The sequence below is a fragment of the Canis lupus genome, chromosome 9, assembly GCF_048164855.1.
Source record: "Canis lupus baileyi chromosome 9, mCanLup2.hap1, whole genome shotgun sequence".
NCBI lineage: Eukaryota > Metazoa > Chordata > Mammalia > Carnivora > Canidae > Canis > Canis lupus.
In genome coordinates, this window is record NC_132846.1 from 77,142,343 (window position 1) to 77,167,482 (window position 25,140).

The window sequence follows — 25,140 nt, forward strand, 5'->3', positions numbered from 1 at the left end:
TGTTTGTCCTTCTCTGATTGACTTATTTCACTCAGCATAATACCCTTCAGTTCCATCCATGTCGAAGCAAATGGTGGGTTTACCTCTTGTAGGAATACATATCATATATGTATACCTCTTGTAGGAATACATATCATAAAATTTTCTTAAAATAAATAAAATGAAATTAGAAAAAATAAGTATACAATATACATATAATATAAACATTAAAGAGAAAATTTAAGAACAAAATAATGGTGTGAAGATTAATTACATTAAACAAGTATGGAATTTGGGAAGACAAAAGAGAGAAATGTTCATTCTAAGTAGACAAATATTTGATTCTCTGGGAAAGGAGATGAATGATATATGGAAGAAACACATAATACAAAATTATAGTACAAATACACCAAGGTCCTATGTGGAGCCTCAGATGGAAGCTGTCCTCTCCCCAAGGTCACCAGCTGGTTCTGAAGATCAGGTGTACACTGTGCACATGCAGAGACCACAAGCTTGTACTGGACCCATGAGGATCCTCATGGTTAGGATCTGGATTGGAGGACCTCCCACCTGAATGGAACAACTCCTTGATCCTTCAGGTGATGATATCAGTTCCCTGGGTGTGACCTCTACCATCTGCATGCTGAAACCTATCGCCTATGTGATGTGAAGCAGAGGTGGAGCCTTAGCGGAGCACTTAGGTCAGAAGGTGTGCAGCCTCCTGATGGGATCAGGTCCCTTATACACCAGGACTGGGAAAGCTCCCCGCACACTGGACCAATGTGAGGTGACAGGGAATGGACAGGCTAGGATGTGGGTGGTCGCCAGACACCACATATGCCTACTCTTGGACCTCAGGGTTTCCAGGCTCCAAGTCTATGGGAATGAGTGTCTGTTGTTTGATTCATCAAATCCATGTAGGATGTTCCAGCAGGGGAACAAGGATAAGGTCGTTTATATTGTCTTTATTTAAATGCAAATTGCCAGCATATTGTATAACACACAGTCCTCTTCACATCACATGCGCTCCTTAATGCTGATCTGTTGTGCCCAACATTGCAAATCTGAGAAACCCCCAAGGAGCCGACTCCGATGCACATGCAAGAGGGTTTATTAGCAAGTTTGAGCTTGTATCCCAGTATACCCAACACAGTGGAGCAGGGACTCTGACCCCGAAGTGGGTTACAGCTGGGTTTTTTATGGGCTGGTCTAGGGGATTTTCAGAAGGGGTGGACTAATTTCTCAAGTTCTGTTTACATTCTGATATGGGGCTTTCAAGGGCATGGAGCTCTGTTCTCATTCTAATATGGAGCTTTCTGCCACTGGCTTGGGCTGTTGTCTTGTGATATGGGGTTCCCTGCTGAGGACATTCTGCAGTTTTTTCTGTAAAGTTCAGCTCTTCCTTACAGGGGCCTAAGATGGCTGTACTTATGATAATGCTAAACTTGAGGTGGAATGGACTTAATTTTTCTCAGCCTCCACATTTCCTCCTCACAGAGGAACCTAAGGAAAGACCCAATCATGGGTCCACGTTGGTCTCCGAGTGAGCCAGGGGAATGATTAAACCATCATTCAAACCAACCTTGTTGCTGTTCTTGCTCCCGTTTATGTCTAGCCAAACCTTTTCTGACTTTTGCCACAGATTTCCAGACCTTTCCTGAGTGGCCAGTAATGAAGCAACACTCCTCTTTTGGGGCAGCACATAACCCCCCTCCTTGCTTGCAAAAGCCTCTCTACACTTAAGATGCTCCCATCTTTTTAAACCTTAAAAGACTTTAAAAGTAAGGCTGAATTGGGTGCACATTTTTAAATGGCTAATGGGGATTGGTTGTGGCACGAAGAGGACCGGCATAAGCAACATTAGTGGGGAAAGTGAGAACGGTGCTGTCTTAGCTTTAGGGGATTGTGGCCTTTCCATTCTGGAACAAAGTCCATGATAATGGCGTGTGGGTCAGCTGGCCAGACGTGGGTGTAGTGGACCCAGGGAGTAATCCCATCGACCTTGAGAGCATTTAGTGTGGTCGGGATCACAATGTAGTGTCCCTTCTAGCGAGGTTGAAGTGTCTGGTGTTGGTATCTCCTCACCTACACCCAGTCACCTGCCCGGTATCCATGGGGACCCAGAGGTTGCCCAGTCTCTTAGAAGGCCCTCCGTTATGGTCACAAATGCTCATGGATACGTTGTAACATTTGGAAGGAGAAAAGGAGTTGGTGATCAAAATTCAGCAAGCACCTCAGGTTTTAAGTTGGATATAATAGGTGGAGCAAGACCCAACATGATCTCATAGGGAGTCAGTCCGATCTTATATGGGAAGTTCAACACCGTATATAGGGTGAAGGGGAGGAGAGTCACCCAGTGCCTGCCAGTCTCCAGGGCTAATTTAGGCCAGCGGATCTTGGCCAGGTTTCGGGTCTGCTGGTCACATAGTTTGGCTTGTTTCTCTTCCAGACTTTCTCTATTATTATAGACTCTTTCTGCTACTATTACTAAGTCCTGTAAGCTCTTCTCTCCTAGTCTCTCTACTCTTGCAATTTCTTTTTAATGTCCAAAGTGGCCTGGTTAACAGAAGCCATGATAATTGCAGCCTTTGTTTCTGGGGCTTCTGGGTTCATAAGGGTGTACTGCCTAAAAGCTTCCATGATTCTATCTAAGACGGCTGCTGGTCTCTCATCCTTACCTTGTCTCACATCATATACCTTGGCCAGATTGGTAGGCTTGCAAGCGGCAGACTGGAGACCTGCCATTAGAGTCTGGAAATAGACCTGGAGCCTCTCCTTACCTTCAGCTGAGTTGTAGTCCCAGGTGGGGCGGGATAAAGAGAAGGCAGCATTTATGAGGTCTGGGTTTTGAGTCAGCTATGTGTCCTCTCCCAGGACAGACTTCCAGGCTTCCATTTGAATTCGTTCTCTATCTTCGGTGGTGAAGAGATCCTACAAGAGCTGTTGTCAGTCATCCGAAGTAGGCGGTGGGTAAAGAGAATAGTATCTAAAAGCCCGATTAGATCTCTTGAATCCGGAATCTCCAACCAGGCACATGCACATGAGAATCAGCACAGCAAGCCGCACCCCCAGAACACCAACTGTAAGGTCAGAAGCAGCAAGTTCTTGACCAGCAGCGCTGGAATCGTAGAGGGGTATATGAGGGATTTACAGTATATAGAACTAGATGGTACTCTTCCTTCTTTTCCTGTTTACTTTTGGGTTTTCCCCCTTTTTAATTCTTCTTTTCTTTTTTTTCTCTCCTTTGTGATTCTTGGAATTTATTGTTTACTACTTAGTTTTAAAATTTGATTTTCAGTTAAGGGGATCTTTTGCTTTATTTCATTCCGTACTTTGTTTTCCATTTCTGGCCTCCTACTTTGTCAGAATTATCTAGGGTGAAATTTACTCAGGTTGTGGTTAATATTCTTAATGCAGCCCGCTGAAACAGCCACTCTGCACTGAGAAAAATGACTAGACAGAAGAAATAACCACAAAAGAAAGAAACAGAAACAATACTCTCTGCCTCAGACTTACAGAACTTGGATTACAACTCATATTCAGAAACCCAATTCAGAAGCATAACTGGAAAGCTACTAGTGGCTCTGGAAAAAAGCATAAAGGATCCGAGAGACTTCATGAATTCAGAATTTACATCTAATTAGACCAAATTTACAAATCTCAACGAAATGAGATGCAATCTAAACTGGAAGTCCTAATGATGAATCTGCTTTTTTAATAATAAATTTATTTTTTATTGGTGTTCAATTTGCCAACATACAGAATAACACCCAGTGCTCATCCCATCAAGTGCCCACCTCAGTGCTAATGATGAGTCTTAATGACATAGAAGAAAGAGTGAGTGACATAGAATACAAGTTGATGGCAAGGAAGTAAGCTGAGAAAAAAAAGGGAAAATAATTAAAAGAACATGAGGAAAGGTTAAGGGAAATAAATGATGGGTGTGCACACTCCTCACCACTTCTTGTCTTGAAGGCCCAGGAGCAGGTTCAGATAGATGGAGGTTTTGGGCAGGTTTCCTGTAGGGCTCTATATCTTCTCCATGGAGCATATTCCCCCAGGGAGCCTCTATAGACTCAAGATTCTGAGTTGACTTCTTCAGTGTGTGATTTTAAAATTTGTTTCTTTATAAGAAACAGTTATTTCTATATTCACAGAGCACACAGTTGCTTACACTTCTTTAGACTTGTCACTAAATAGGAATAAATTACTAATATCTGAGGGGGGGAGGAGCAAGATGGCAGAAGAGTAGGGTCTCCAAATCACCTGTCTCCACCAAATTACCTAGAAAACCTTCAAATTATCCTGAAAATCTATCAATTCGGCCTGAGATTTAAAGAGAGACCAGCTGGAATGCTACAGTGAGAGGAGTTCATGCATCTATCAAGGTAGGAAGACGGGGAAAAAGAAATAAAGAAACAAAGGCCTCCAAGGGGGAGGGACCCCGCGAGGAGTCTGGCTGAGGCCGGGGCGAGTGTCCCCAGGACAGGAGAGCCCCGTCCCGGAGAAGCAGGAGCTGCACCAACCTTCCCGGGCGGAAAGGGGCTCGCAAGGAGTTGGAGCAGGACCCTGGAGGGCGAGGATGCCCTCCGGCTCCCTGGGACAGTAACAGAGCAACTGCGCGCCCAGGAGAGTGCGCCGAGTTCCCTAAGGGCTGCAGCGCGCACGGCGGGACCCAGAGCACCTCGGAGGGGCTCGGACGGCGGCTCCGCGGAGGGGGCTGCGCGGCCCCGGGAGCAGCTCGGAGGGGCTCGGGCAGAGGAAGAGGCTCCGTGCAGAGGGGGTTGCGCGGTTCCAGGAGCAGCTCGGAGGGGATCGGGCGGCAGATCCGCGGAGGGGGTTGCGCGGACCAGGAGCGCAAATCCAACAGCGCAGGCTCCAGAGCACAGGGCGCCGGGACACAGCCCAGGATCCAGCCTCCACCGGGACAGACAGAGGCCGGGAGGGCCCAGGACAGCAAGGACGCTCCTGCCCCGAGCTGAGCAGATCAGCGGCCCCGCCCCGGAGCCTCCAAGCCCTGCAGACAGAGACCTCCGGAGTTCCTGCCGGAGCTGAATCCAGGTTTCCAGAGCTGCCCCGCCACTGGTGCTGTTCCTCCTGCGGCCTCACGGGGTAAACAACCCCACTGAGCCCTGCACCAGGCAGGGGCACAGCAGCTCCCCCAACTGCTAACACCTGAAAATCAGCACAACAGGCCCCTCCCCCAGAACACCAGCTAGACTGACAACTTCCAGGAGAAGCCAAGGGACTTAAAGTACACAGAATCAGAAGATACTCCCCCGTGGTTCTTTTTTTTTTTTTTTTTTTGCTTTTTGATTTGTTTCCTTCCCCCACCCCCTTCTTTTCTCCTTTCTTTTTCTTTCTCTTTTTCTTTTTTTTCTTTTTTTTCTTCCCTTTTTTTCTCTTTCTCTTTTCTTTCCTTCTTTCTCTCCTCTCTTTTTCTTTTTTTCCCAATACAACTTGCTTTTGGCCACTCTGCACTGAACAAAATGACTAGAAGGAAAACCTCACCTCAAAAGAAAGAATCAGAAACAGTCCTCTCTCCCACAGAGTTACAAAATCTGGATTACAATTCAATGTCAGAAAGCCAATTCAGAAGCACTATTATACAGCTACTGGTGGTTCTGGAAAAAAGTATAAAGGACTCAAGAGACTTCATGACTGCAGAATTTAGATCCAATCAGGCAGAAATTAAAAATCAATTGAATGAGATGCAATCCAAACTAGAAGTCCTAACGACGAGGGTTAACGAGGTGGAAGAACGAGTGAGAGACATAGAAGACAAGTTGATAGCAAAGAGGGAAACTGAGGAAAAAAGAGACAAACAATTAAAAGACCATGAAGATAGATTAAGGGAAATAAACGACAGCCTGAGGAAGAAAAACCTACGTTTAATTGGGGTTCCCGAGGGCGCCGAAAGGGACAGAGGGCCAGAATATGTATTTGAACAAATTCTAACTGAAAACTTTCCTAATCTGGGAAGGGAAACAGGCATTCAGATCCAGGAAATAGAGAGATCCCACCCTAAAATCAATAAAAACCGTTCAACACCTCGACATTTAATAGTGAAGCTTGCAAATTCCAAAGATAAAGAGAAGATCCTTAAAGCAGCAAGAGACAAGAAATCCCTGACTTTTATGGGGAGGAGTATTAGGGTAACAGCAGACCTCTCCACAGAGACCTGGCAGGCCAGAAAGGGCTGGCAGGATATATTCAGGGTCCTAAATGAGAAGAACATGCAACCAAGAATACTTTATCCAGCAAGGCTCTCATTCAAAATGGAAGGAGAGATAAAGAGCTTCCAAGACAGGCAGCAACTAAAAGAATATGTGACCTCCAAACCAGCTCTGCAAGAAATTTTAAGGGGGACTCTTAAAATTCCCCTTTAAGAAGAAGTTCAGTGAAACAGTCCACAAAAACAAGGACTGAATAGATATCATGATGACACTAAACTCATATCTCTCAATAGTAACTCTGAATGTGAACTGGCTTAATGACCCCATCAAAAGGCGCAGGGTTTCAGACTGGATAAAAAAGCAGGACCCATCTATTTGCTGTCTACAAGAGACTCATTTTAGACAGAAGGACACCTACAGCCTGAAAATAAAAGGTTGGAGAACCATTTACCATTCGAATGGTCCTCAAAAGAAAGCAGGGGTAGCCATCCTTATATCAGATAAACTAAAATTTACCCCAAAGACTGTAGTGAGAGATGAAGAGGGACACTATATCATACTTAAAGGATCTATTCAACAAGAGGACTTAACAATCCTCAATATATATGCCCCAAATGTGGGAGCTGCCAAATATATAAATCAATTATTAACCAAAGTGAAGAAATACTTAGATAATAATACACTTATACTTGGTGACTTCAATCTAGCTCTTTCTATACTCGATAGGTCTTCTAAGCACAACATCTCCAAAGAAATGAGAACTTTAAATGATACACTGGACCATATGGATTTCACAGATATCTACAGAACTTTACATCCAAACTCAACTGAATACACATTCTTCTCAAGTGCACATGGAACTTTCTCCAGAATAGACCACATATTGGGTCACAAAACGGGTCTGAACCGATACCAAAAGATTGGGATTGTCCCCTGCATATTCTCAGACCATAATGCCTTGAAATTAGAACTAAATCACAACAAGAAGTTTGGAAGGACCTCAAACACGTGGAGGTTAAGGACCATCCTGCTGAAAGATAAAAGGGTCAACCAGGAAATTAAGGAAGAATTAAAAAGATTCATGGAAACTAATGAGAATGAAGATACAACCATTCAAAATCTTTGGGATGCAGCAAAAGCAGTCCTAAGGGGGAAATACATCGCAATACAAGCATCCATTCAAAAACTGGAAAGAACTCAAATACAAAAGCTAACCTTACACATAAAGGAGCTAGAGAAAAAACAGCAAATAGATCCTACACCCAAGAGAAGAAGGGAGTTACTAAAGATTCGAGCAGAACTCAACGAAATCGAGACCAGAAGAACTGTGGAACAGATCAACAGAACGAGGAGTTGGTTCTTTGAAAGAATTAATAAGATAGATAAACCATTAGCCAGCCTTATTAAAAAGAAGAGATAGAAGACTCAAATTAATAAAATCATGAATGAGAAAGGAGAGATCACTACCAACACCAAGGAAATACAAAAGATTTTAAAAACATATTATGAACAGCTATACGCCAATAAATTAGGCAATCTAGAAGAAATGGACGCATTCCTGGAAAGCCACAAACTACCAAAACTGGAACAGGAAGAAATAGAAAACCTGAACAGGCCAATAGCCAGGGAGGAAATTGAAGCAGTCATCAAAAACCTCCCAAGACACAAGAGTCCAGGGCCAGATGGCTTCCCAGGGGAATTTTATCAAACGTTTAAAGAAGAAACCATACCTATTCTCCTAAAGCTGTTTGGAAAGATAGAAAGAGATGGAGTACTTCCAAATTCATTGTATGAGGCCAGCATCACCTTAATTCCAAAAGCAGACAAAGACCCCACCAAAAAGGAGAATTACAGACCAATATCCCTGATGAACATGGATGCAAAACTCTCAACAAGATACTGTCCAATAGGATCCAACAGTACATTAAGAAAATTATTCACCATGACCAAGTAGGATTTCTCCCTGGGACACAAGGCTGGTTCAACACCCGTAAAACAATCAATGTGATTCATCATATCAGCAAGAGAAAAATCAAGAACCATATGATCCTCTCATTGGATGCAGAGAAAGCATTTGACAAAATACAGCATCCATTCCTGATCAAAACTCTTCAGAGTGTAGGGATAGAGGGAACATTCCTCGACATCTTAAAAGCCATCTATGAAAAGCCCACAACAAATATCATTCTCAATGGAGAAGCACTGGGAGCCTTTCCCCTAAGATCAGGAACAAGACAGGGATGTCCACTCTCACCACTGCTGTTCAACATAGTACTGGAAGTCCTAGCCTCAGCAATCAGACAACAAAAAGACATTAAAGGCATTCAAATTGGCAAAGAAGAAGTCAAACTCTCCCTCTTTGCCGATGACATGATACTCTACATAGAAAACCCAAAAGTCTCCACCCCAAGATTGCTAGAACTCATACAGCAATTCGGTAGCGTGGCAGGATACAAAATCAATGCCCAGAAATCAGTGGCATTTCTATACACTAACAATGAGACTGAAGAAAGAGAAATTAAGGAGTCATTCCCATTTACAATTGCACCCAAAAGCATAAGATACCTAGGAATAAACCTAACCAAAGATGTAAAGGATCTATACCCTCAAAACTATAGAACACTTCTGAAAGAAATTGAGGAAGACACAAAGAGATGGAAAAATATTCCATGCTCATGGATTGGCAGAATTAATATTGTGAAAATGTCAATGTTACCCAGGGCAATATACACGTTTAATGCAATCCGTATCAAAATACCATGGACTTTCTTCAGAGAGTTAGAACAAATTATTTTAAGATTTGTGTGGAATCAGAAAAGACCCCGAATAGCCAGGGGAATTTTGAAAAAGAAAACCATATCTGGGGGCATCACAATGCCAGATTTCAGGTTGTACTACAAATCTGTGGTCATCAAGACAGTGTGGTACTGGCACAGAAACAGACACATAGATCAATGGAACAGAATAGAGAATCCAGAAGTGGACCCTGAACTTTATGGTCAACTAATATTCGATAAAGGAGGAAAGACTATCCATTGGAAGAAAGACAGTCTCTTCAATAAATGGTGCTGGGAAAATTGGACATCCACATGCAGAAGAATGAAACTAGACCACTCTCTTTCACCATACACAAAGATAAACTCAAAATGGATGAAAGATCTAAATGTGAGACAAGATTCCATCAAAATCCTAGAGAAGAACACAGGCAGCACCCTTTTTGAACTCGGCCATAGTAACTTCTTGCAAGATACATCCACGAAGGCAAAAGAAACAAAAGCAAAAATGAACTATTGGGACTTCATCAAGATAAGAAGCTTTTGCACAGCAAAGGATACAGTCAACAAAACTCAAAGACAACCTACAGAATGGGAGAAGATATTTGCAAATGACATATCAGATAAAGGGCTAGTTTCCAAGATCTATAAAGAACTTATTAAACTCAACACCAAAGAAACAAACAATCCAATCATGAAATGGGCAAAAGACATGAACAGAAATCTCACAGAGGAAGACATAGACATGGCCAACATGCATATGAGAAAATGCTCTGTATCACTTGCCATCAGGGAAATACAAATCAAAACCACAATGAGATACCACCTCACACCGGTGAGAATGGGGCAAATTAACAAGGCAGGAAACAACAAATGTTGGAGGGGATGAGGAGAAAAGGGAACCCTCTTACACTGTTGGTGGGAATGTGAACTGGTGTAGCCACTCTGGAAAACTGTGTGGAGGTTCCTCAATGAGTTAAAAATAGACCTGCCCTACGACCCAGCAATTGCACTGTTGGGGATTTACCCCAAAGATACAGATGCAGTGAAACGCCGGGACACCTGCACCCCGATGTTTATAGCAGCAATGGCCACGATAGCCAAACTTTGGAAGGAGCCTCGGTGTCCAAAGAAAGATGAATGGATAAAGAAGATGTGGTTTATGTATACAATGGAATATTACTCAGCTATTAGAAATGACAGATACCCACCATTTGCTTCAACGTGGATGGAACTGGAGGGTATTATGCTGAGTGAAGTAAGTCAGTCGGAGAAGGACAAACATTATATGTTCTCATTCATTTGGGGAATATAAATAATAGTGAAAGGGAATATAAGGGAAGGGAGAAGAAATGTGTGGGAAATATCAGAAAGGGAGACAGAACGTAAAGACTGCTATCTCTGGGAAAAGAACTAGGGGTGGTAGAAGGGGAGGAGGGCGGGGGGTGGGAGTGAATGGGTGACGGGCACTGGGGGTTATTCTGTATGTTAGTAAATTGAACACCAATAAAAAATAAATCAAAAAAAGATAAAAAAAAATAAAGAGTCATAACTATAAAAAAATAAATTACTAATATCTCCATGTTGAGGATGTCCAAAATAGGTCAACCTATATATGCACCTATAAAAAAATCGATGTAGAGAGAAACAATATGAAATATGGAAAATGGTTAGTGATCTCAAGAAAGCAGCACAAATCATGAAAAGATAATAGAAGATGCCTGAGGTACTACCCAGGGTCTCAGGTGGAACCTGTCTTCTCCCAAGGTCACCAGGTGGTACTGAAGGTCATGGGTACACTGTGCACAGAGACCAGAAGCTTCTACTGGATCCATGTTTACCCCCAGGATGAGGAGCTGGATTGGAGAACCTTCCACCTGCAGGGAATAACTCATTGACCAGTCAGGTGCTGATATCAGTTCCCTCTGTGTGACCTCTGCCATGTCCATGTTGGAACCTAATGACATTGAAATGGGGAAGGAGGTGGAGCCTTAGGGGAACATTTAGGTAAGGAGGGTGAAGCCTCAGGATAGGACCCTATCAAAACACCACCAACATTTTTCTAGACAATGCAACAAGCCTAAAATTTGTAAATAAACAGAAAAGATTCTGAGTGAGCAAAAGAATATTGAAACAAAAACAAATCAGGGCAGCCCGGGTGGCTCAGCGTTTTAGCACTGCCTTTTTGTCCAGGGCTCGATCCTGCAGACATGGGAACAAGTCCCATATCCGGCTCCCTATAGGGTGCCTGCTGCTCCCTCTGCCTGAGTCTCTACCACTATCTCTGTATCCCTGTGTCTCTCATGAGTAAATAAACAAAAACTTAAAAAAAATGCAAAAGCCATCAGAATTCCAGATTTCAAAGTTGTGATCATCAAAACAGTATAATAGTGACAGTAAAACACGCACATGGTCAATGGAATAGAAAAAGAGCCCATAAATGGACACACAGCTCTATGGCCAACTTATCCTCGACAAATTACAAAAGACTATTGACTGGAAGAAGGGCAATCTCTTGAACAAGTGGTGTTGGGAACATTGGACAGCTGCAAATAGAATGAACCTGGACCACATTCTTACACTCCACACAAAGATAAACTCAGAGTAGATGAAAGACCTAAATGTGAGTCAAGAAACTCTCAAAATCAAGGAGATTTTGTGACCTCGGCCACAAGAGGTTCTTGGTACTCGAAACTCCAAAGGGAAGGCAAACAAAAGTAAAAGTGAACTCTATGCACTACATAAAGGAAGGAGCTGTAGTACAGCTGTGGAAACACAACATAATTAAAAAGCAACCTAACAACTGGAAAAGATAGAGATGCCTGTGTAGGTTGAACAACTGTCTTTGGCTCAGGGAACCCTAGAGCTCTAGGATTGAGACCAGCATAAGGCTCCTTGTGGGGAGCCCACTTCTCCCTCTGCCGGTCTCTGAATCTCTCACTACATCTCTGATGAATAAATAAATAACGTCTTCCAAAAGAATAAAAACAATGGGAGAAGAGATTTGCAAATCTATCTCCAGATTAAGGCTAGTTTCCAAAATCGAAAAATAAATTACCAAACTAAACACCACAAAGTGAAAACTACAATAAGAAATGGGCAGAGGACATGATGATTCACCTTGTCCTGATTTGAGTTGTAGACTGTCACTTTATATTAGGTAGGTCATCCACATACAAAATGAAATGTATTAAAAAAAAAATGAAATGTATTGTCTCCTCTAGGTCTACCTTATATCAACTGCTTACCCGAATGATGCACATGCAATGAAATGCCGGGACACCTGCACCCTGATGCTTAGAGCAGCAATGTCCACAATAGGTAAACTGGAGAAGGAGCCTCGGTGACCATCGAAAGATGAATGGATAAAGAAGATGTGGTTTATGTATACAATGGAATATTACTCAGCCATTAGAAATGACAAATAACCACCATTTGCTTCAATGAAGATGGAACTGGAGCATATTATGGCTGAGTGAAATAAGTCAATCAGAGAAGGACAAATGTATGGACTCATTCATTTGGGGAATATAAATAATAGTGAAAGGGAATAGAAGGGAAGGGAGAAGAAATGTGTAGAAAATATCAGAAATGGAGTTAGAACATGGAAGACTCCTAACTCTAGGAAACGAACTAGGGGTGGTGGAAAGAGATGATGGAGGGGGGAAGGGGTGAATGGGTGAAGGGCACTGAAGGGGGCACTTGACGGGATGAGCACTGGGTGTTATTTTATATGTTGGCAAATTGAACACCAATAAAAATAAATTTATTATTTAAAAAATGCTGCAATAAACATAGGATGCATGTAAAAAAAAAATAGAACAGACAATGCATCCTGAAGAAAAGAGGAAAATGCTTTCTGCCCCGGACTGGAGGACTTACCAGTAAACGTAGCAAGAAAACTACATTAAAAAAAAAAGAAAAAGTGGTAACCTGGAAAGAAAATAATTAGTTTTCCTATGACAATGTCTTAATAGAGTCAATGAGTAAAAACGTCACATAAAAACTGGAAGAAATAACTCATGAGCTCAGCAAAAGAATCAGTATATAAAATCAGCAAATAGGGAACCCTGGGTGGCACAGCAGTTTAGCACCAGCCTTTGGCCCAGGGCGCGATCCTGGAGACCCGGGATCGAATCCCATGTCGGGCTTCCGGTGCATAGAGCCTGCTTCTCCCTCTGCCTATGTCTCTGCCTCTCTCTGTCTCTCTCTCTGTGTGACTATCATAAGTAAATAAAAATTTAAAAAAAATTTAAAAAAATAATAAAATCAGCAAATAAAATAAAGATATATTCCTACATAATAAATACAAATTACATGTACAAATTTAACAAAATAATCTGATTTCCACTAGCACCGAAAATAAATATTTAGGATTAAAATTTATCAACAAGATGAAATATCTCCAGAAAATGTCCTATACTGATTTGTCTTTTGAAATGAACCAAGAAATTCAAAAATAACTGTCATTAGAACTTCATATAGTCAGAGAGTCATCTACACAAATTGCTATAGAATTGTGGTGCAACACTTGTGTTGGCTTTAAATACACGAATGTAAGTCTGTAGCTGGTCATATGGTCAGAGGACATGCAAATAGGGCTCTCCCTTCACTGATTAAACCAGCCCAGTCCCGACCCTGCAGCTGGGAGAGGAGCCCCAGCCCCAGGATCCCCAGGTGACCCGATTCAGTGATCAGGACACAACACAGACTAATTAACATGGAGTCTGTGCTCGGCTGGGTTTTCCTTGTCGCTATTTTACAAGGTAATTCATAAAGAACCAGAGACCTTGAGTCTGTGAGTGAAGGTGAGTGAGCGAAAGAGGGGATGTGGGACAGTTGTTTGACCAGGATGTCTTGTGTCTGCAGGTGTCCAGGGTGAGGTGCAGCTGGTGGAGTCTGGGGGAGAACTGGTGAAGCCTGCGGGGTCCCTGAGACTGTCCTGTGTGACCTCTGGATTCACCTTCAGCAGCTATGGCATGAGCTGGGTCCGCCAGGCTCCTGGGAAGGGGCTGCAGTGGGTCGCAGGTATTAACAGTGGTGGAAGTAGCACAAGCTACGCAGACGCTGTGAAGGGCCGATTCACCATCTCCAGAGACAACGCCAAGAACACAGTGTATCTGCAGATGAACAGCCTGAGAGCCGAGGACACGGCCGTGTATTACTGTGCGAAGGACACAGTGAGGCAAACTCAGTGTGAGCCCTGACACAAACCTCCCTGTAGAAGGGGATCAGGACCACCAGGGTGTGCGCACTCCTCACCACTTGTGTCTTGAAGGCCCAGGAGCAGGTGCAGAGGCTGGTTCTGGGCAGGTTTCCTGTCAGGGACCGGGCTTCCTCTCCATGGAGCAGTTTCCCCCCAGGAGACCCTCTGAACACTTGATCATGTGTTTACCTATTCAGTCTCTTTCTTAGAGACCTAGAATTCAAATATAGAACTTGCACTTACTTGTACTTAAATTCTCCTGACCCGAAATTTTAATCAATTACAAATAGCTCAATTCACATCATCTGAACCTTTTAATGAGTCCTAGTGGTGATCACTGAGGATCACAGGACCCCAAGCTAACATGCTGTCTTGCACATTGCGGTATAGCAGAATCCCCAGTCAACACAAGAGTAAAGAGACATTCTACAAAAATGTTAATAACAGCCTGGGAGTGAGAGAGATTTCCCGCATGACATCATGACATGGTAGGGATGTGGACTCAGAGGTCATTCACACAAAGCACACACACACACACACGCACACAATCACAAGAGTATAACCATTCATCACCTTCACCTTCATGTCTGATGAGAGCCAGGCAGGCCTCTCATCAGGTCATAAATGCCTGGATGGTGCCAGGGAAGGACACTGGCTCCGGGTGTGTGTTGTGGGTCAGTGGTGGGATGGGGTCCTGCTCCAGGAGGGGCTTGTGTGGTGTTAGTGTCCCAACTGCATCAAAAGAGGGAACTCCTGGGTTACAGTTTGATTTCTTATCCTTTGGGTGCAGGAGAAGAATGAGCAAGGAATGTCAGGGAGGTAACAGGCAGTAAAGACTGCACATGGTGTGAGGAATCATTTCACTAAACAAGCATCAAACTGGAAGGAAAAAAAGAGAAATATGGTCATTCTCAGTAGACAGATGTCTGAATTATAGGAAAAGGAGATGAATAATATATGGAAGCAGCACAAAACTTTAAATAATAGTACAAATAGGCCAAGATACTTCTCAGGTCTCAGATGGAAGGTGTCCTCTCCCCAAGGTCACAATCTGGTTCTAAAGGTCATGCATACACCATGTGCTCAGACACCAGAAGCTTCTACTGGATCAATGAGGAACTTCAGTGTGATGAGTTGGATTGAAGAACCTTCCACCTGCAGGGAATAACTCATGGATCCTTCTGGTGCTGACGTCTGATCACTGTGTGTGACCTTTACCATGCCCATGTTGGAACCGAACGTCCATGAGATTGGGAAGGAGGTGGAGGCTTAGGGGAACACTTAGGAAGGAGGTGCAGCCTCATGATAGGATCAGGGCCCTTATAAACCAGGACTGGGAAAGTTCCCTGCACCCTGGCCCCATGTGAGGTGATGGGGAAAGGATGGGGTAGGACGTGGGTGCTCTCCAGAGACCACATCTGCCTGCACTTGGACCTCAGACTTCCCAGATTCCAGATCTGTGAGAATGAGTGTCTGTTGTTTGATCGTCCCAGTCCATGTATGATGTTCCAGGAACTTTTGCCATTTTTTTTCGTTGAAATTGAATTTACCAATATTTACTACACACTCAGTGCTCATCATATCACATCCCCTCCTTAACTCCCATCACCCAGTTCCCCATCCCACACCCCCTCTCTTCCAGCGACGCTGAGGTTTTTTTCCTCCAGAGTTACGTGTCTCCCATGATTTGTCTTCCTCTGTAATATTACCAGACTTAAGTTTCACTCCTTCCCTTATGGTCTCTTTCAATATTTCCTATACTCCACATATGGGTGAGACCATATCATTGCCTTTCTGTGATTAATTTCTCTCACTATAATAGCTCCTGTTCCATCCATGTTGAAGGAAATGCTATTTCATGTTATTCATCATTTCTGACAGGTGTGTAATATCCCATTGTATATATAAAACACATATTTGTATATTTTTATTGGAGTTCGATTTGCCTACATATGACAGCCAGTACTCATTCCGTCAATTGCCCCCCTCAGCTCCTGTCATACAGGTACCCCAACCCACCAACCAACTCCCCTTCCACTACTCCTTCCTTTTTTTCCCCCATAGGTAGGAGTTTCTCATGCACTGTTACTGTGTCTGATAATTCCCACTCATTCTATCTTCTTTCCCCTTTGTTCCCTTGCACTATTTTTATGTACTTTGTATGTGTGAAACCATATAATGTTTGTCCTTCTCTGAATCACTTACTTCACTCAGCATAATCCCTTCCAGTTCCATCCACATTGAAGCAAATGGTGGTTTTTCGTCATTTCTAATGGCTGAGTAATGTCCCATTGTATATATAAACCACATCTTCTCTAAACATTCATCTGTCGATGGACACTGAGGCTCATTCCACATCTTCTTTATCACTCTTCTGTAGAAGGGAATCATGATTCCTCCCACAGTTTGGCTATTCTGGACATTGATGCTGTGAACATTGGGATGCAGGGGTCCCTTAATTACATTAACTTTGCATCTTTGGGGTAAATACCATGTAATTCAATGGCTGTGTCCTAGGGTAGCTCTATTCTCACTTTTTCAGGACATTCCATTCTGTTTTCTGGAGTGGCTGAATAAGCCTGCATTCCCACCAAAAGAAGAGAAAGTTCCACTTTCTCAATATCCTCCCTTATATTTATTGCTTCCTGCCTTGTTACTTTATCCATTCTGAGTTGTATAAGTCGGACCTTAGTGTCGTTTTCATTTGTATTTCCCTGATGTCAAGTCAAGTGTTCCTGCTGGATTTCCCATGGGTGGGGCAGGAAGAGAAGATGCGGTGTTGGAGATCAAGGAGCAAGCAGGTAACACTCAAGAATACTGTGTGATGACAAATTCGACTTAACAATTATGAGGGAACAAAAGTGAAGGAGGACCTTCCACCTGCAGGAAATAACTCATGGATCTTTCGGGTGCTGATATAGCTAACTGTGTGTCATCATCTCTACCATCCTCAGGTTGAAACCTCACGTCTATGTGATGGAAGAAGGAGTTGGGACCTTAGGGGAACAATGAGGTCAGGAGATGGAGCCTCATGATGCGATCAGGAACCTGATCAGGAACCATCAGTACATGGAAAGCTCAATGCCCCCTGGCCCCATTTGAAATGGGGAGAAAGGACATGCTAGTACATGGGCGCTCCAGACACCACATCTGCCTGCACCTGGACCTTAGACTTCCCAGACTCCAGAGCTGTGAGAATGAGCGTCTGTTGTTTAGTCCACTGCATCTGGGAATGTGGTGACATCACCCAGAAACACTTAAACAGGGTCTCACCTCTTATTTGTCCTATACTAGTCTGTTATCTAGTCATTTGCAAATATTTTCTCCCAATCTGTAGGTTGTCTTTGAGTTTTGTTGACGGTATCTTTTGCTGTGCAAAAGCTTCTTATCTTGATGAAGTCCCAATAGTTTATTTTTGCTTTTGTTTCTCTTGCCTTCATGGATGAATCTTGCAAGAAGTTACTGTGGCCAAGTTCAAAAAGGGTGTTGCCTGTGTTCTCTAAGATTTTGATGGTATCTTGTCTCACATTTTGACCTTTCATCAATTTTTTGTTTGTCTTGTGTTTTGTGTAAGAGAATGAACTAGTTTCATTCTTCTGTACATGGCTGTCCAATTTTCCAAGCACCGTTTATTGAAGAGACTCTTGTTTTTTCCAGTGGATAGTCTTTCCTGCTTTGTAGAATATTAGTTGACCATAGAGTTCAGTGTCCACTTCTGGTTCTCCATTCTGTGCAATTGATCAATGTGTCTGTTTTTGTGCCACTACCAGAATGTATTGATGATCACAGCTTTGTAGTAGAACTTGGAATCCAGCATTCTGATGCCCCAGTTCTGGTTTTCCTTTCAGTATTACCATGGCTATTTGGAGGTTTTTCTGATTCCACACAAACCTTAAGTTGATTTGTTCCAACCCTCTGAAGAAAGTCTGAGGTATTTTATAGGAATTGCATTGAACGAGTAAATTGCCCTGGGTAGCTTTGACATTTTCACAAAATTAATTCTTCCAATCCATGAGCATGGAATATTCATCAATATTCTTGTTTCTTCCTCAATTTCTTTCAGAAGTGTTCCATAGTTTTTAGGGTATAGAAACTGTACCTCTTTGGTTAGGGTTAATCCTGGGTATCTTATGCTTTTGGGTGCAATTTAAGATTTTTTTTTCATGCCTTAATATTTCTTTCTTTAATCTCATTGCTAGTGTACAGTAATGGAAGTGATTTCTGGGCATTTATTTTGTATCCTGCCACACTGCCGAATTGCTGTATGAGTTCAATCAACCTTGGGGTGGAGTCTTTTGAGTTTTCTAGATACAGTGTCATGTAATCTGCGAAGACAGAGGTTTTGACTTCTATTTTTTTTCTTTTTTGGTTTCGACTTCTTGTTTGCCAATATGAATGCCTTTTGTTTCTTTTTGTTGCCTTATTGCTGAGGCTAGGACTTCTAGTACTATGTTGAATTGCAGTGGTGAGAGTGTTTATCCCTGTCTTGTTTCTGATCTTAGGGGAAAGGCTCCCAGTGTTTCCCCATTGAGAATGATATTTGCTGTGGGCTTTTCTTAGATGGCTTTCAAGATGCTGAAGTATGTTCCCCTTATCCCTACGCACTGAAGAGTTTTGATCAGGAATGGATCCTCTATTTTGTCAAATGATTTCTCTGTTTGTATTGAGAAGATCCTATGGTTCTTGTCTTTTGTCTCTTGTTGATATGATCTATCATATTGATTGCTTTACGAATGTTGAACCAGCCTTGCATCCCAGGTATAAATCCCATTGGTCATGGTGAATTATTTTGTTAATATATTGTTGTGTCCTATTGGGCAGTGTCTTGTTGAGAATTTTTGCTTCTGCGTTCATCAGGGTTATTGGTCTATAATTCGGTGGATTTTGGTGAAGTCTTTGTCTAGTTTTGGATTTAAGGTGATTCTGGCCTCATTAAAAGAGTTTGGAAGTATTCTGTCCCTTTCTATCTTCCAGAACAGCTTTAGTAAATACGTATGGCTTCTTCTTTAAATGTTTGATAGACTTCCCTGGGAAGCCATCTGAACCTGGATTTTTGTGTCTTGGGAGATTTTAGATGACTGCTTCAATTTCCTCCTTGGTTATTTGCCAGTTCGGGTTTTCTATTTCTTCGCATTCCAGTTTTGCTTATTTGTGGTTTTCCAGAAAAGCATCCATTTCTTCTGGATTGCCTAATTTATTGGCATAGAAGTGGTCCTAATATGTTTTTAAAATATTACTCAGCTATTAGAAATGACAAATACCCACCATTTGCTTCAACGTGGATGGAACTGGAGGGTATTATGCTGAGTGAAGTAGTAAGTCAGTCGGAGAAGGACAAACATTATATGTTCTCATTCATTTGGGGAATATAAATAATAGTGAAAGGGAATATAAGGGAAGGGAGAAGAAATGTGTGGGAAATATCAGAAAGGGAGACAGAACGTAAAGACTGCTAACTCTGGGAAACGAACTAGGGGTGGTAGAAGGGGAGGAGGGCGGGGGGTGGGAGTGAATGGGTGACGGGCACTGGGTGTTATTCTGTATGTTAGTAAATTGAACACCAATAAAAAATAAATTAAAAAAATAAAATCGTTTGTATTTCCTTCCTATTGTTTGTGAGCTATTGGGACATCATCAAGATAAAAAGCTATGCACAGCATAATAGTCAACAAAACTCAAAGCCAACTTAAAGAATGGGAGAAGATATTTGTCAATGACCTATCAGGTGAAGGGCTAATATACAATATCTTTTAAAAAAGTTATCTAGGTTAGTTGCTGGTATGAGGTGAGTTGAGAACCCTTACTCCTCCATGATCTTGCCCCCAACATTTTATGTATGTATGCATGTATGTATGTATTTATTTATTTATTTATAGACAAAGTGACAAAATAGTTTGAGGGTAACAGAAAATCTCAAGATTCTTCAATGAGCACAAAGCCTGACTAGGGGCTTGATCCCAGGAACTTGTATCATCGTCTCAGCAGAAATCAAGAATCAATGGTTAACTGAATGTTTCCCCATGGGCAACATCCTTGGGCCAATTTTTTAAAGAGTGCATTTATTTATTCATGAGCGACACAAAGAGACAGAGACATAGGTAGATTGAGGAGAAGCAGACTCCATGCAGCGTGCCTGATGCTGGACTTGTCCCCAGTACTCAGATATCATACCCTGACCCAAAGACACACACTCAACCACTGAGGTACCCAGGTTTACTGCCGCAATATTTTAAACAAAGAATTTTTTCTTCCCTGAGAGACATACAGCGAGAGACAGAGACATAGGCAGAGGGAAGAGCAGGCTCCATGCAGGGAGTCCAATGTGGGATTCGATCCTGGGACTCCAGGGTCATGCCCTGGACCTAAGGCAGGCACCAAACTGCTGAGTCACCCAGGGATCCCTACCAAGTGATTTTAAACCAGAATCAATACCTATTCTTCTGAAGCTATTCAAATAATAGAAATTGAAGGAAAACTTCCAGGCTCATTCTCTGATGTCAGCATTACATTGACCCCCAAACTAAAGACCCAGCTACTAAGGAGAATTACAAACAATTATATTCATAAATATGGATGCAAAAGTCTTACCAAGTTCCTAACACTAAGATCCAACACTACAAAAATACTAACCAGAGAGGAAAAGGATCTATAGTCTCAAACTTCTAGAACACTTATGAAAGAAATTGAGGAAGACACACATAGATTGAAAACATTCTATTCTCATGGATTGGAGTTATAAGTATTGATAAAATATCTATGCTACCAAGAGCAATCGACACATTCAATGAAAACCCTATCAAAATACCATGAACTTTGTTCTTGGAAATAGAAGAAACAATCCTAAAACTTGTAAGGAACAAAGAATGATCCTGACAAGACAAGACAATGTTGAAAACAACCCAAAGCAGAAGGTATCACAATTGTGGAGTTCAAAGTTGTGATCCTCAAGATGGTATAATTTTGGCAGTAAAAGAGGCACATAGGTCAATGGAATAGAGTAGAGAATGCAGAAATGGAAACACAACTCTACGGTCATATTGTCTTTGACAAAGCACAAAAAAGAGTATCCGCTGGAAAAGGACAATCTTTTCAACAGGTGGGGTTGTGAATATTGGACAGTCACAAGTAAAAACATGAACCTGGGCCACATTCTTACAAGTGACACAAGATAAAAATCAGAGTAAATGAAAGTCCTAATTGTCAAGCAGGAAACCATCAAAATCCTAGAGATTTTGTGAACTCAGGCACAACAGTTTCTTGCTACTCAAGTTTCTAGGGGGAAGGAAAAAAAAAAACCAAAGATAAACTATATGGATTCCATCAAGGAAAGAACAGTTGTACAGCTATGGAAACACTCAACATAATTTAAAGACAACCTATAAGATGGGAGAAAATATTTGCAAATTGGTCATCAGATTAAGGCTGGTTTCCAAAATATACAGCACAATTATCAACCTAAACAACACAAAATGAAAAACCCAATCAGAAATTGGCAGAAGACATAAATAGACACCCTGTCCTGATATGAAATCCCACCTCACATCATATATTATGTAGCCAATGCACATGAACAATGAAATTCATTGTCTCCTGAAGGTTTGCCTTTTACAAACTCCATGATTAGACCAGACAATGAATCCAACAGAAAAGAGGGAAAAAAATTTTCTGTCCCACTGGAAGGCCTACCAGAGAAATGGCAGAAAAAATAAATGTGAGGCAGGGCAAGATGACAGAGGAGTAGGGGTCCTCAACTCAGCTGGCCCCATCAAATACCTAGATAAATTACAAACCATCCTGAACACCTACAAATTCGACCTGAGACTTAAAGAGAGATTGGCCAGAACAGTACAGCGAAAAGGGTATTCACTTCTAACAATGTAGGAAGGCAGAAATAATAAAATAAAAAAAATCAACTAGGGGAGGAGCACCGTGAAGAGCCCATGTAAGGCCCACAGCTAAAGCCTCCAGGACATGAAAGTCCAGCCCTGGAGAAGCTGGAACATTATATATCCGCCTTGTGTCTTCGCACACAGAAAAGTGATTACCAGTAAAATTGGGCAAAATCGCAGGAGGGGCCCACTTCTCCCTCTGCCGGTCTCTGAATCTCACTCCATCTCTGATGAATAAACGAATAACATCTTCCAAAAGAATAAAAACAATGGGAGAAGAGATTTGCAAATCTATCTCCAGATTAAGGCTAGTTTCCAAAATCGAAAAATAAATTACCAAACTAAACACCACAAAGTGAAAACTACAATAAGAAATGGGCAGAGGACATGACGATTCACCTTGTCCTGATTTGAGTTGTAGACTGTCACTTTATATTAGGTAGGTCATCCACATACAAAATGAAATTTATTGTCTCCTCTAGGTCTACCTTTTATCAACTGCTTACCCGAATGATGCACGTGCAATGAAATGCCAGGACACCTGCACCCCGATGCTTAGAGCAGCAATGTCCACAATAGGTAAACTGGAGAAGATGCTTCGGTGACCATTGAAAAATGAATGGATAAAGAAGATGTGGTTTATGTATACAATGGAATATTACTCAGCCATTAGAAATGACAAATAACCACCATTTGCTTCAATGAAGTTGGAACTGGAGCATATTATGGCTGAGTGAAATAAGTCAATCGGCGAAGGACAAACGTATGGTCTCATTCATTTGGGGAATATAAATAATAGTGAAAGGGAATAGAAGGGAAGGGAGAAGAAATGTGTAGAAAATATCAGAATTGGAGTTAGAACATGGAAGACTCCTAACTCTAGGAAACGAACTAGGGGTGGTGGAAGGGGATGATGGAGGGGGGTAGGGGTGAATGGGTGAAGGGCACTGAAGGGGGCACTTGACGGGATGAGCACTAGGTGTTATTTTGTATGTTGGCAAATTGAACACCAATAAAAATAGATTTATTATTTAAAAAATGCTGCAATAAACATAGGATGCATGTAAAAAAAAAAAATAGAACAGACAATGCATCCTGAAGACAAGAGGAAAAAGCTTTCTGCCCCGGTTTGGAGGACCTACCAGTAAACGTAGCAAGAAAACTACATTAAAAAAAAAGAAAAAGTGGTAACCTGGAAAGAAAATAATTAGTTTTCCTATGACAATGTCTTAATAGAGTCAATGAGTAAAAACGTCACATAAAAACTGGAAGAAATAACTCATGAGCTCAGCAAAAGAATCAGTATATAAAATCAGCAAATAAAATAAAGATATATTCCTACATAATAAATACAAATTACATGTACAAATTTAACAAAATAATCTGATTTCCACTAGCACCAAAAATAAATATTTAAGATTAAAATTTATTAACAAGATGAAATATCTCCAGAAAATGTCCTATACTGATGTGTCTTTTGAAATGAACCAAGAAATTCAAAAATAACTGTCATTAGAACTTCATATAGTCAGAGAGTCATCTACACAAATTGCTATAGAATTGTGGTGCAACACTTGAGTTGGCTTTAAATACATGAATGTAAGTCTGTAGCTGGTCATATGGTCAGAGGACATGCAAATAGGGCGTTCCCTTCACTGATTAAACCAGCCCAGTCCCGACCCTGCAGCTGGGAGAGGAGCCCCAGCCCCAGCATCCCCAGGTGACCCAATTCAGTGATCAGGACACAACACAGACAAATTACCATGGAGTCTGTGCTCGGCTGGGTTTTCCTTGTCGCTATTTTACAAGGTAATTCATAGAGAACCAGAAACCTTGAGTCTGTGAGTGAAGGTGAGTGAGCGAAAGAGGGGATGTGGGACAGTTGTTTGACCAGGATGTCTTGTGTCTGCAGGTGTCCAGGGTGAGGTGCAGCTGGTGGAGTCTGGGGGAGACCTGGTGAAGCCTGCGGGGTCCCTGAGACTGTCCTGTGTGGCCTCTGGATTCACCTTCAGTAGCTATGGCATGAGCTGGGTCCGCCAGGCTCCTGGGAAGGGGCTGCAGTGGGTCGCAGGTATTAACAGCGGTGGAAACACAGGCTACGCAGACGCTGTGAAGGGCCGATTCACCATCTCCAGAGACAACGCCAAGAACACAGTGTATCTGCAGATGAACAGCCTGAGAGCCGAGGACACGGCCGTGTATTACTGTGCGAAGGACACAGTGAGGCAAACAGTGTGAGCCCTGACACAAACCTCCCTGTAGAAGGGGATCAGGACCACCAGGGTGTGCGCACTCCTCACCACTTGTGTCTTGAAGGCCCAGGAGCAGGTGCAGAGGCTGGTTCTGGGCAGGTTTCCTGTCAGGGACCAGGCTTCCTCTCCATGGAGCAGTTTCCCCCCAGGAGACCCTCTGAACACTTGATCATGTGTTTACCTATTCAGTCTCTTTCTTAGAGACCTAGAATTCAAATATAGAACTTGCACTTACTTGTACTTAAATTCTCCTGACCCGAAATTTTAATCAATTACAAATAGCTCAATTCACATCATCTGAACCTTTTAATGAGTCCTAGTGGTGATCACTGAGGATCACAGGACCCCAAGCTAACATGCTGTCTTGCACATTGCGGTATAGCAGAATCCCCAGTCAACACAAGAGTAAAGAGACATTCTACAAAAATGTTAATAACAGCCTGGGAGTGAGAGAGATTTCCCGCATGACATCATGACATGGTAGGGATGTGGACTCAGAGGTCATTCACACAAAGCACACACACACACACACGCACACAATCACAAGAGTATAACCATTCATCACCTTCACCTTCATGTCTGATGAGAGCCAGGCAGGCCTCTCATCAGGTCATAAATGCCTGGATGGTGCCAGGGAAGGACACTGGCTCCGGGTGTGTGTTGTGGGTCAGTGGTGGGATGGGGTCCTGCTCCAGGAGGGGCCTGTGTGGTGTTAGTGTCCCAACTGCATCAAAAGAGGGAACTCCTGGGTTACAGTTTGATTTCTTATCCTTTGGGTGCAGGAGAAGAATGAGCAAGGAATGTCAGGGAGGTAACAGGCAGTAAAGACTGCACATGGTGTGAGGAATCATTTCACTAAACAAG

General features: G+C 42.3%; 2 gene segments (V, D, J or C); both read left to right on the forward strand.

The window, feature by feature from the left end:
- Positions 1-13,505: 13,505 nt before the first annotated feature.
- Positions 13,506-14,136, forward strand: LOC140639549 (immunoglobulin heavy variable 3-74-like). The segment is given in 2 exon segments: positions 13,506-13,695; positions 13,799-14,136. Coding segments are annotated over 2 exon segments (384 nt in total).
- Positions 14,137-23,649: 9,513 nt separating this feature from the next.
- Positions 23,650-24,262, forward strand: LOC140639550 (immunoglobulin heavy variable 3-23-like). The segment is given in 2 exon segments: positions 23,650-23,833; positions 23,937-24,262. Coding segments are annotated over 2 exon segments (372 nt in total).
- Positions 24,263-25,140: the final 878 nt, after the last annotated feature.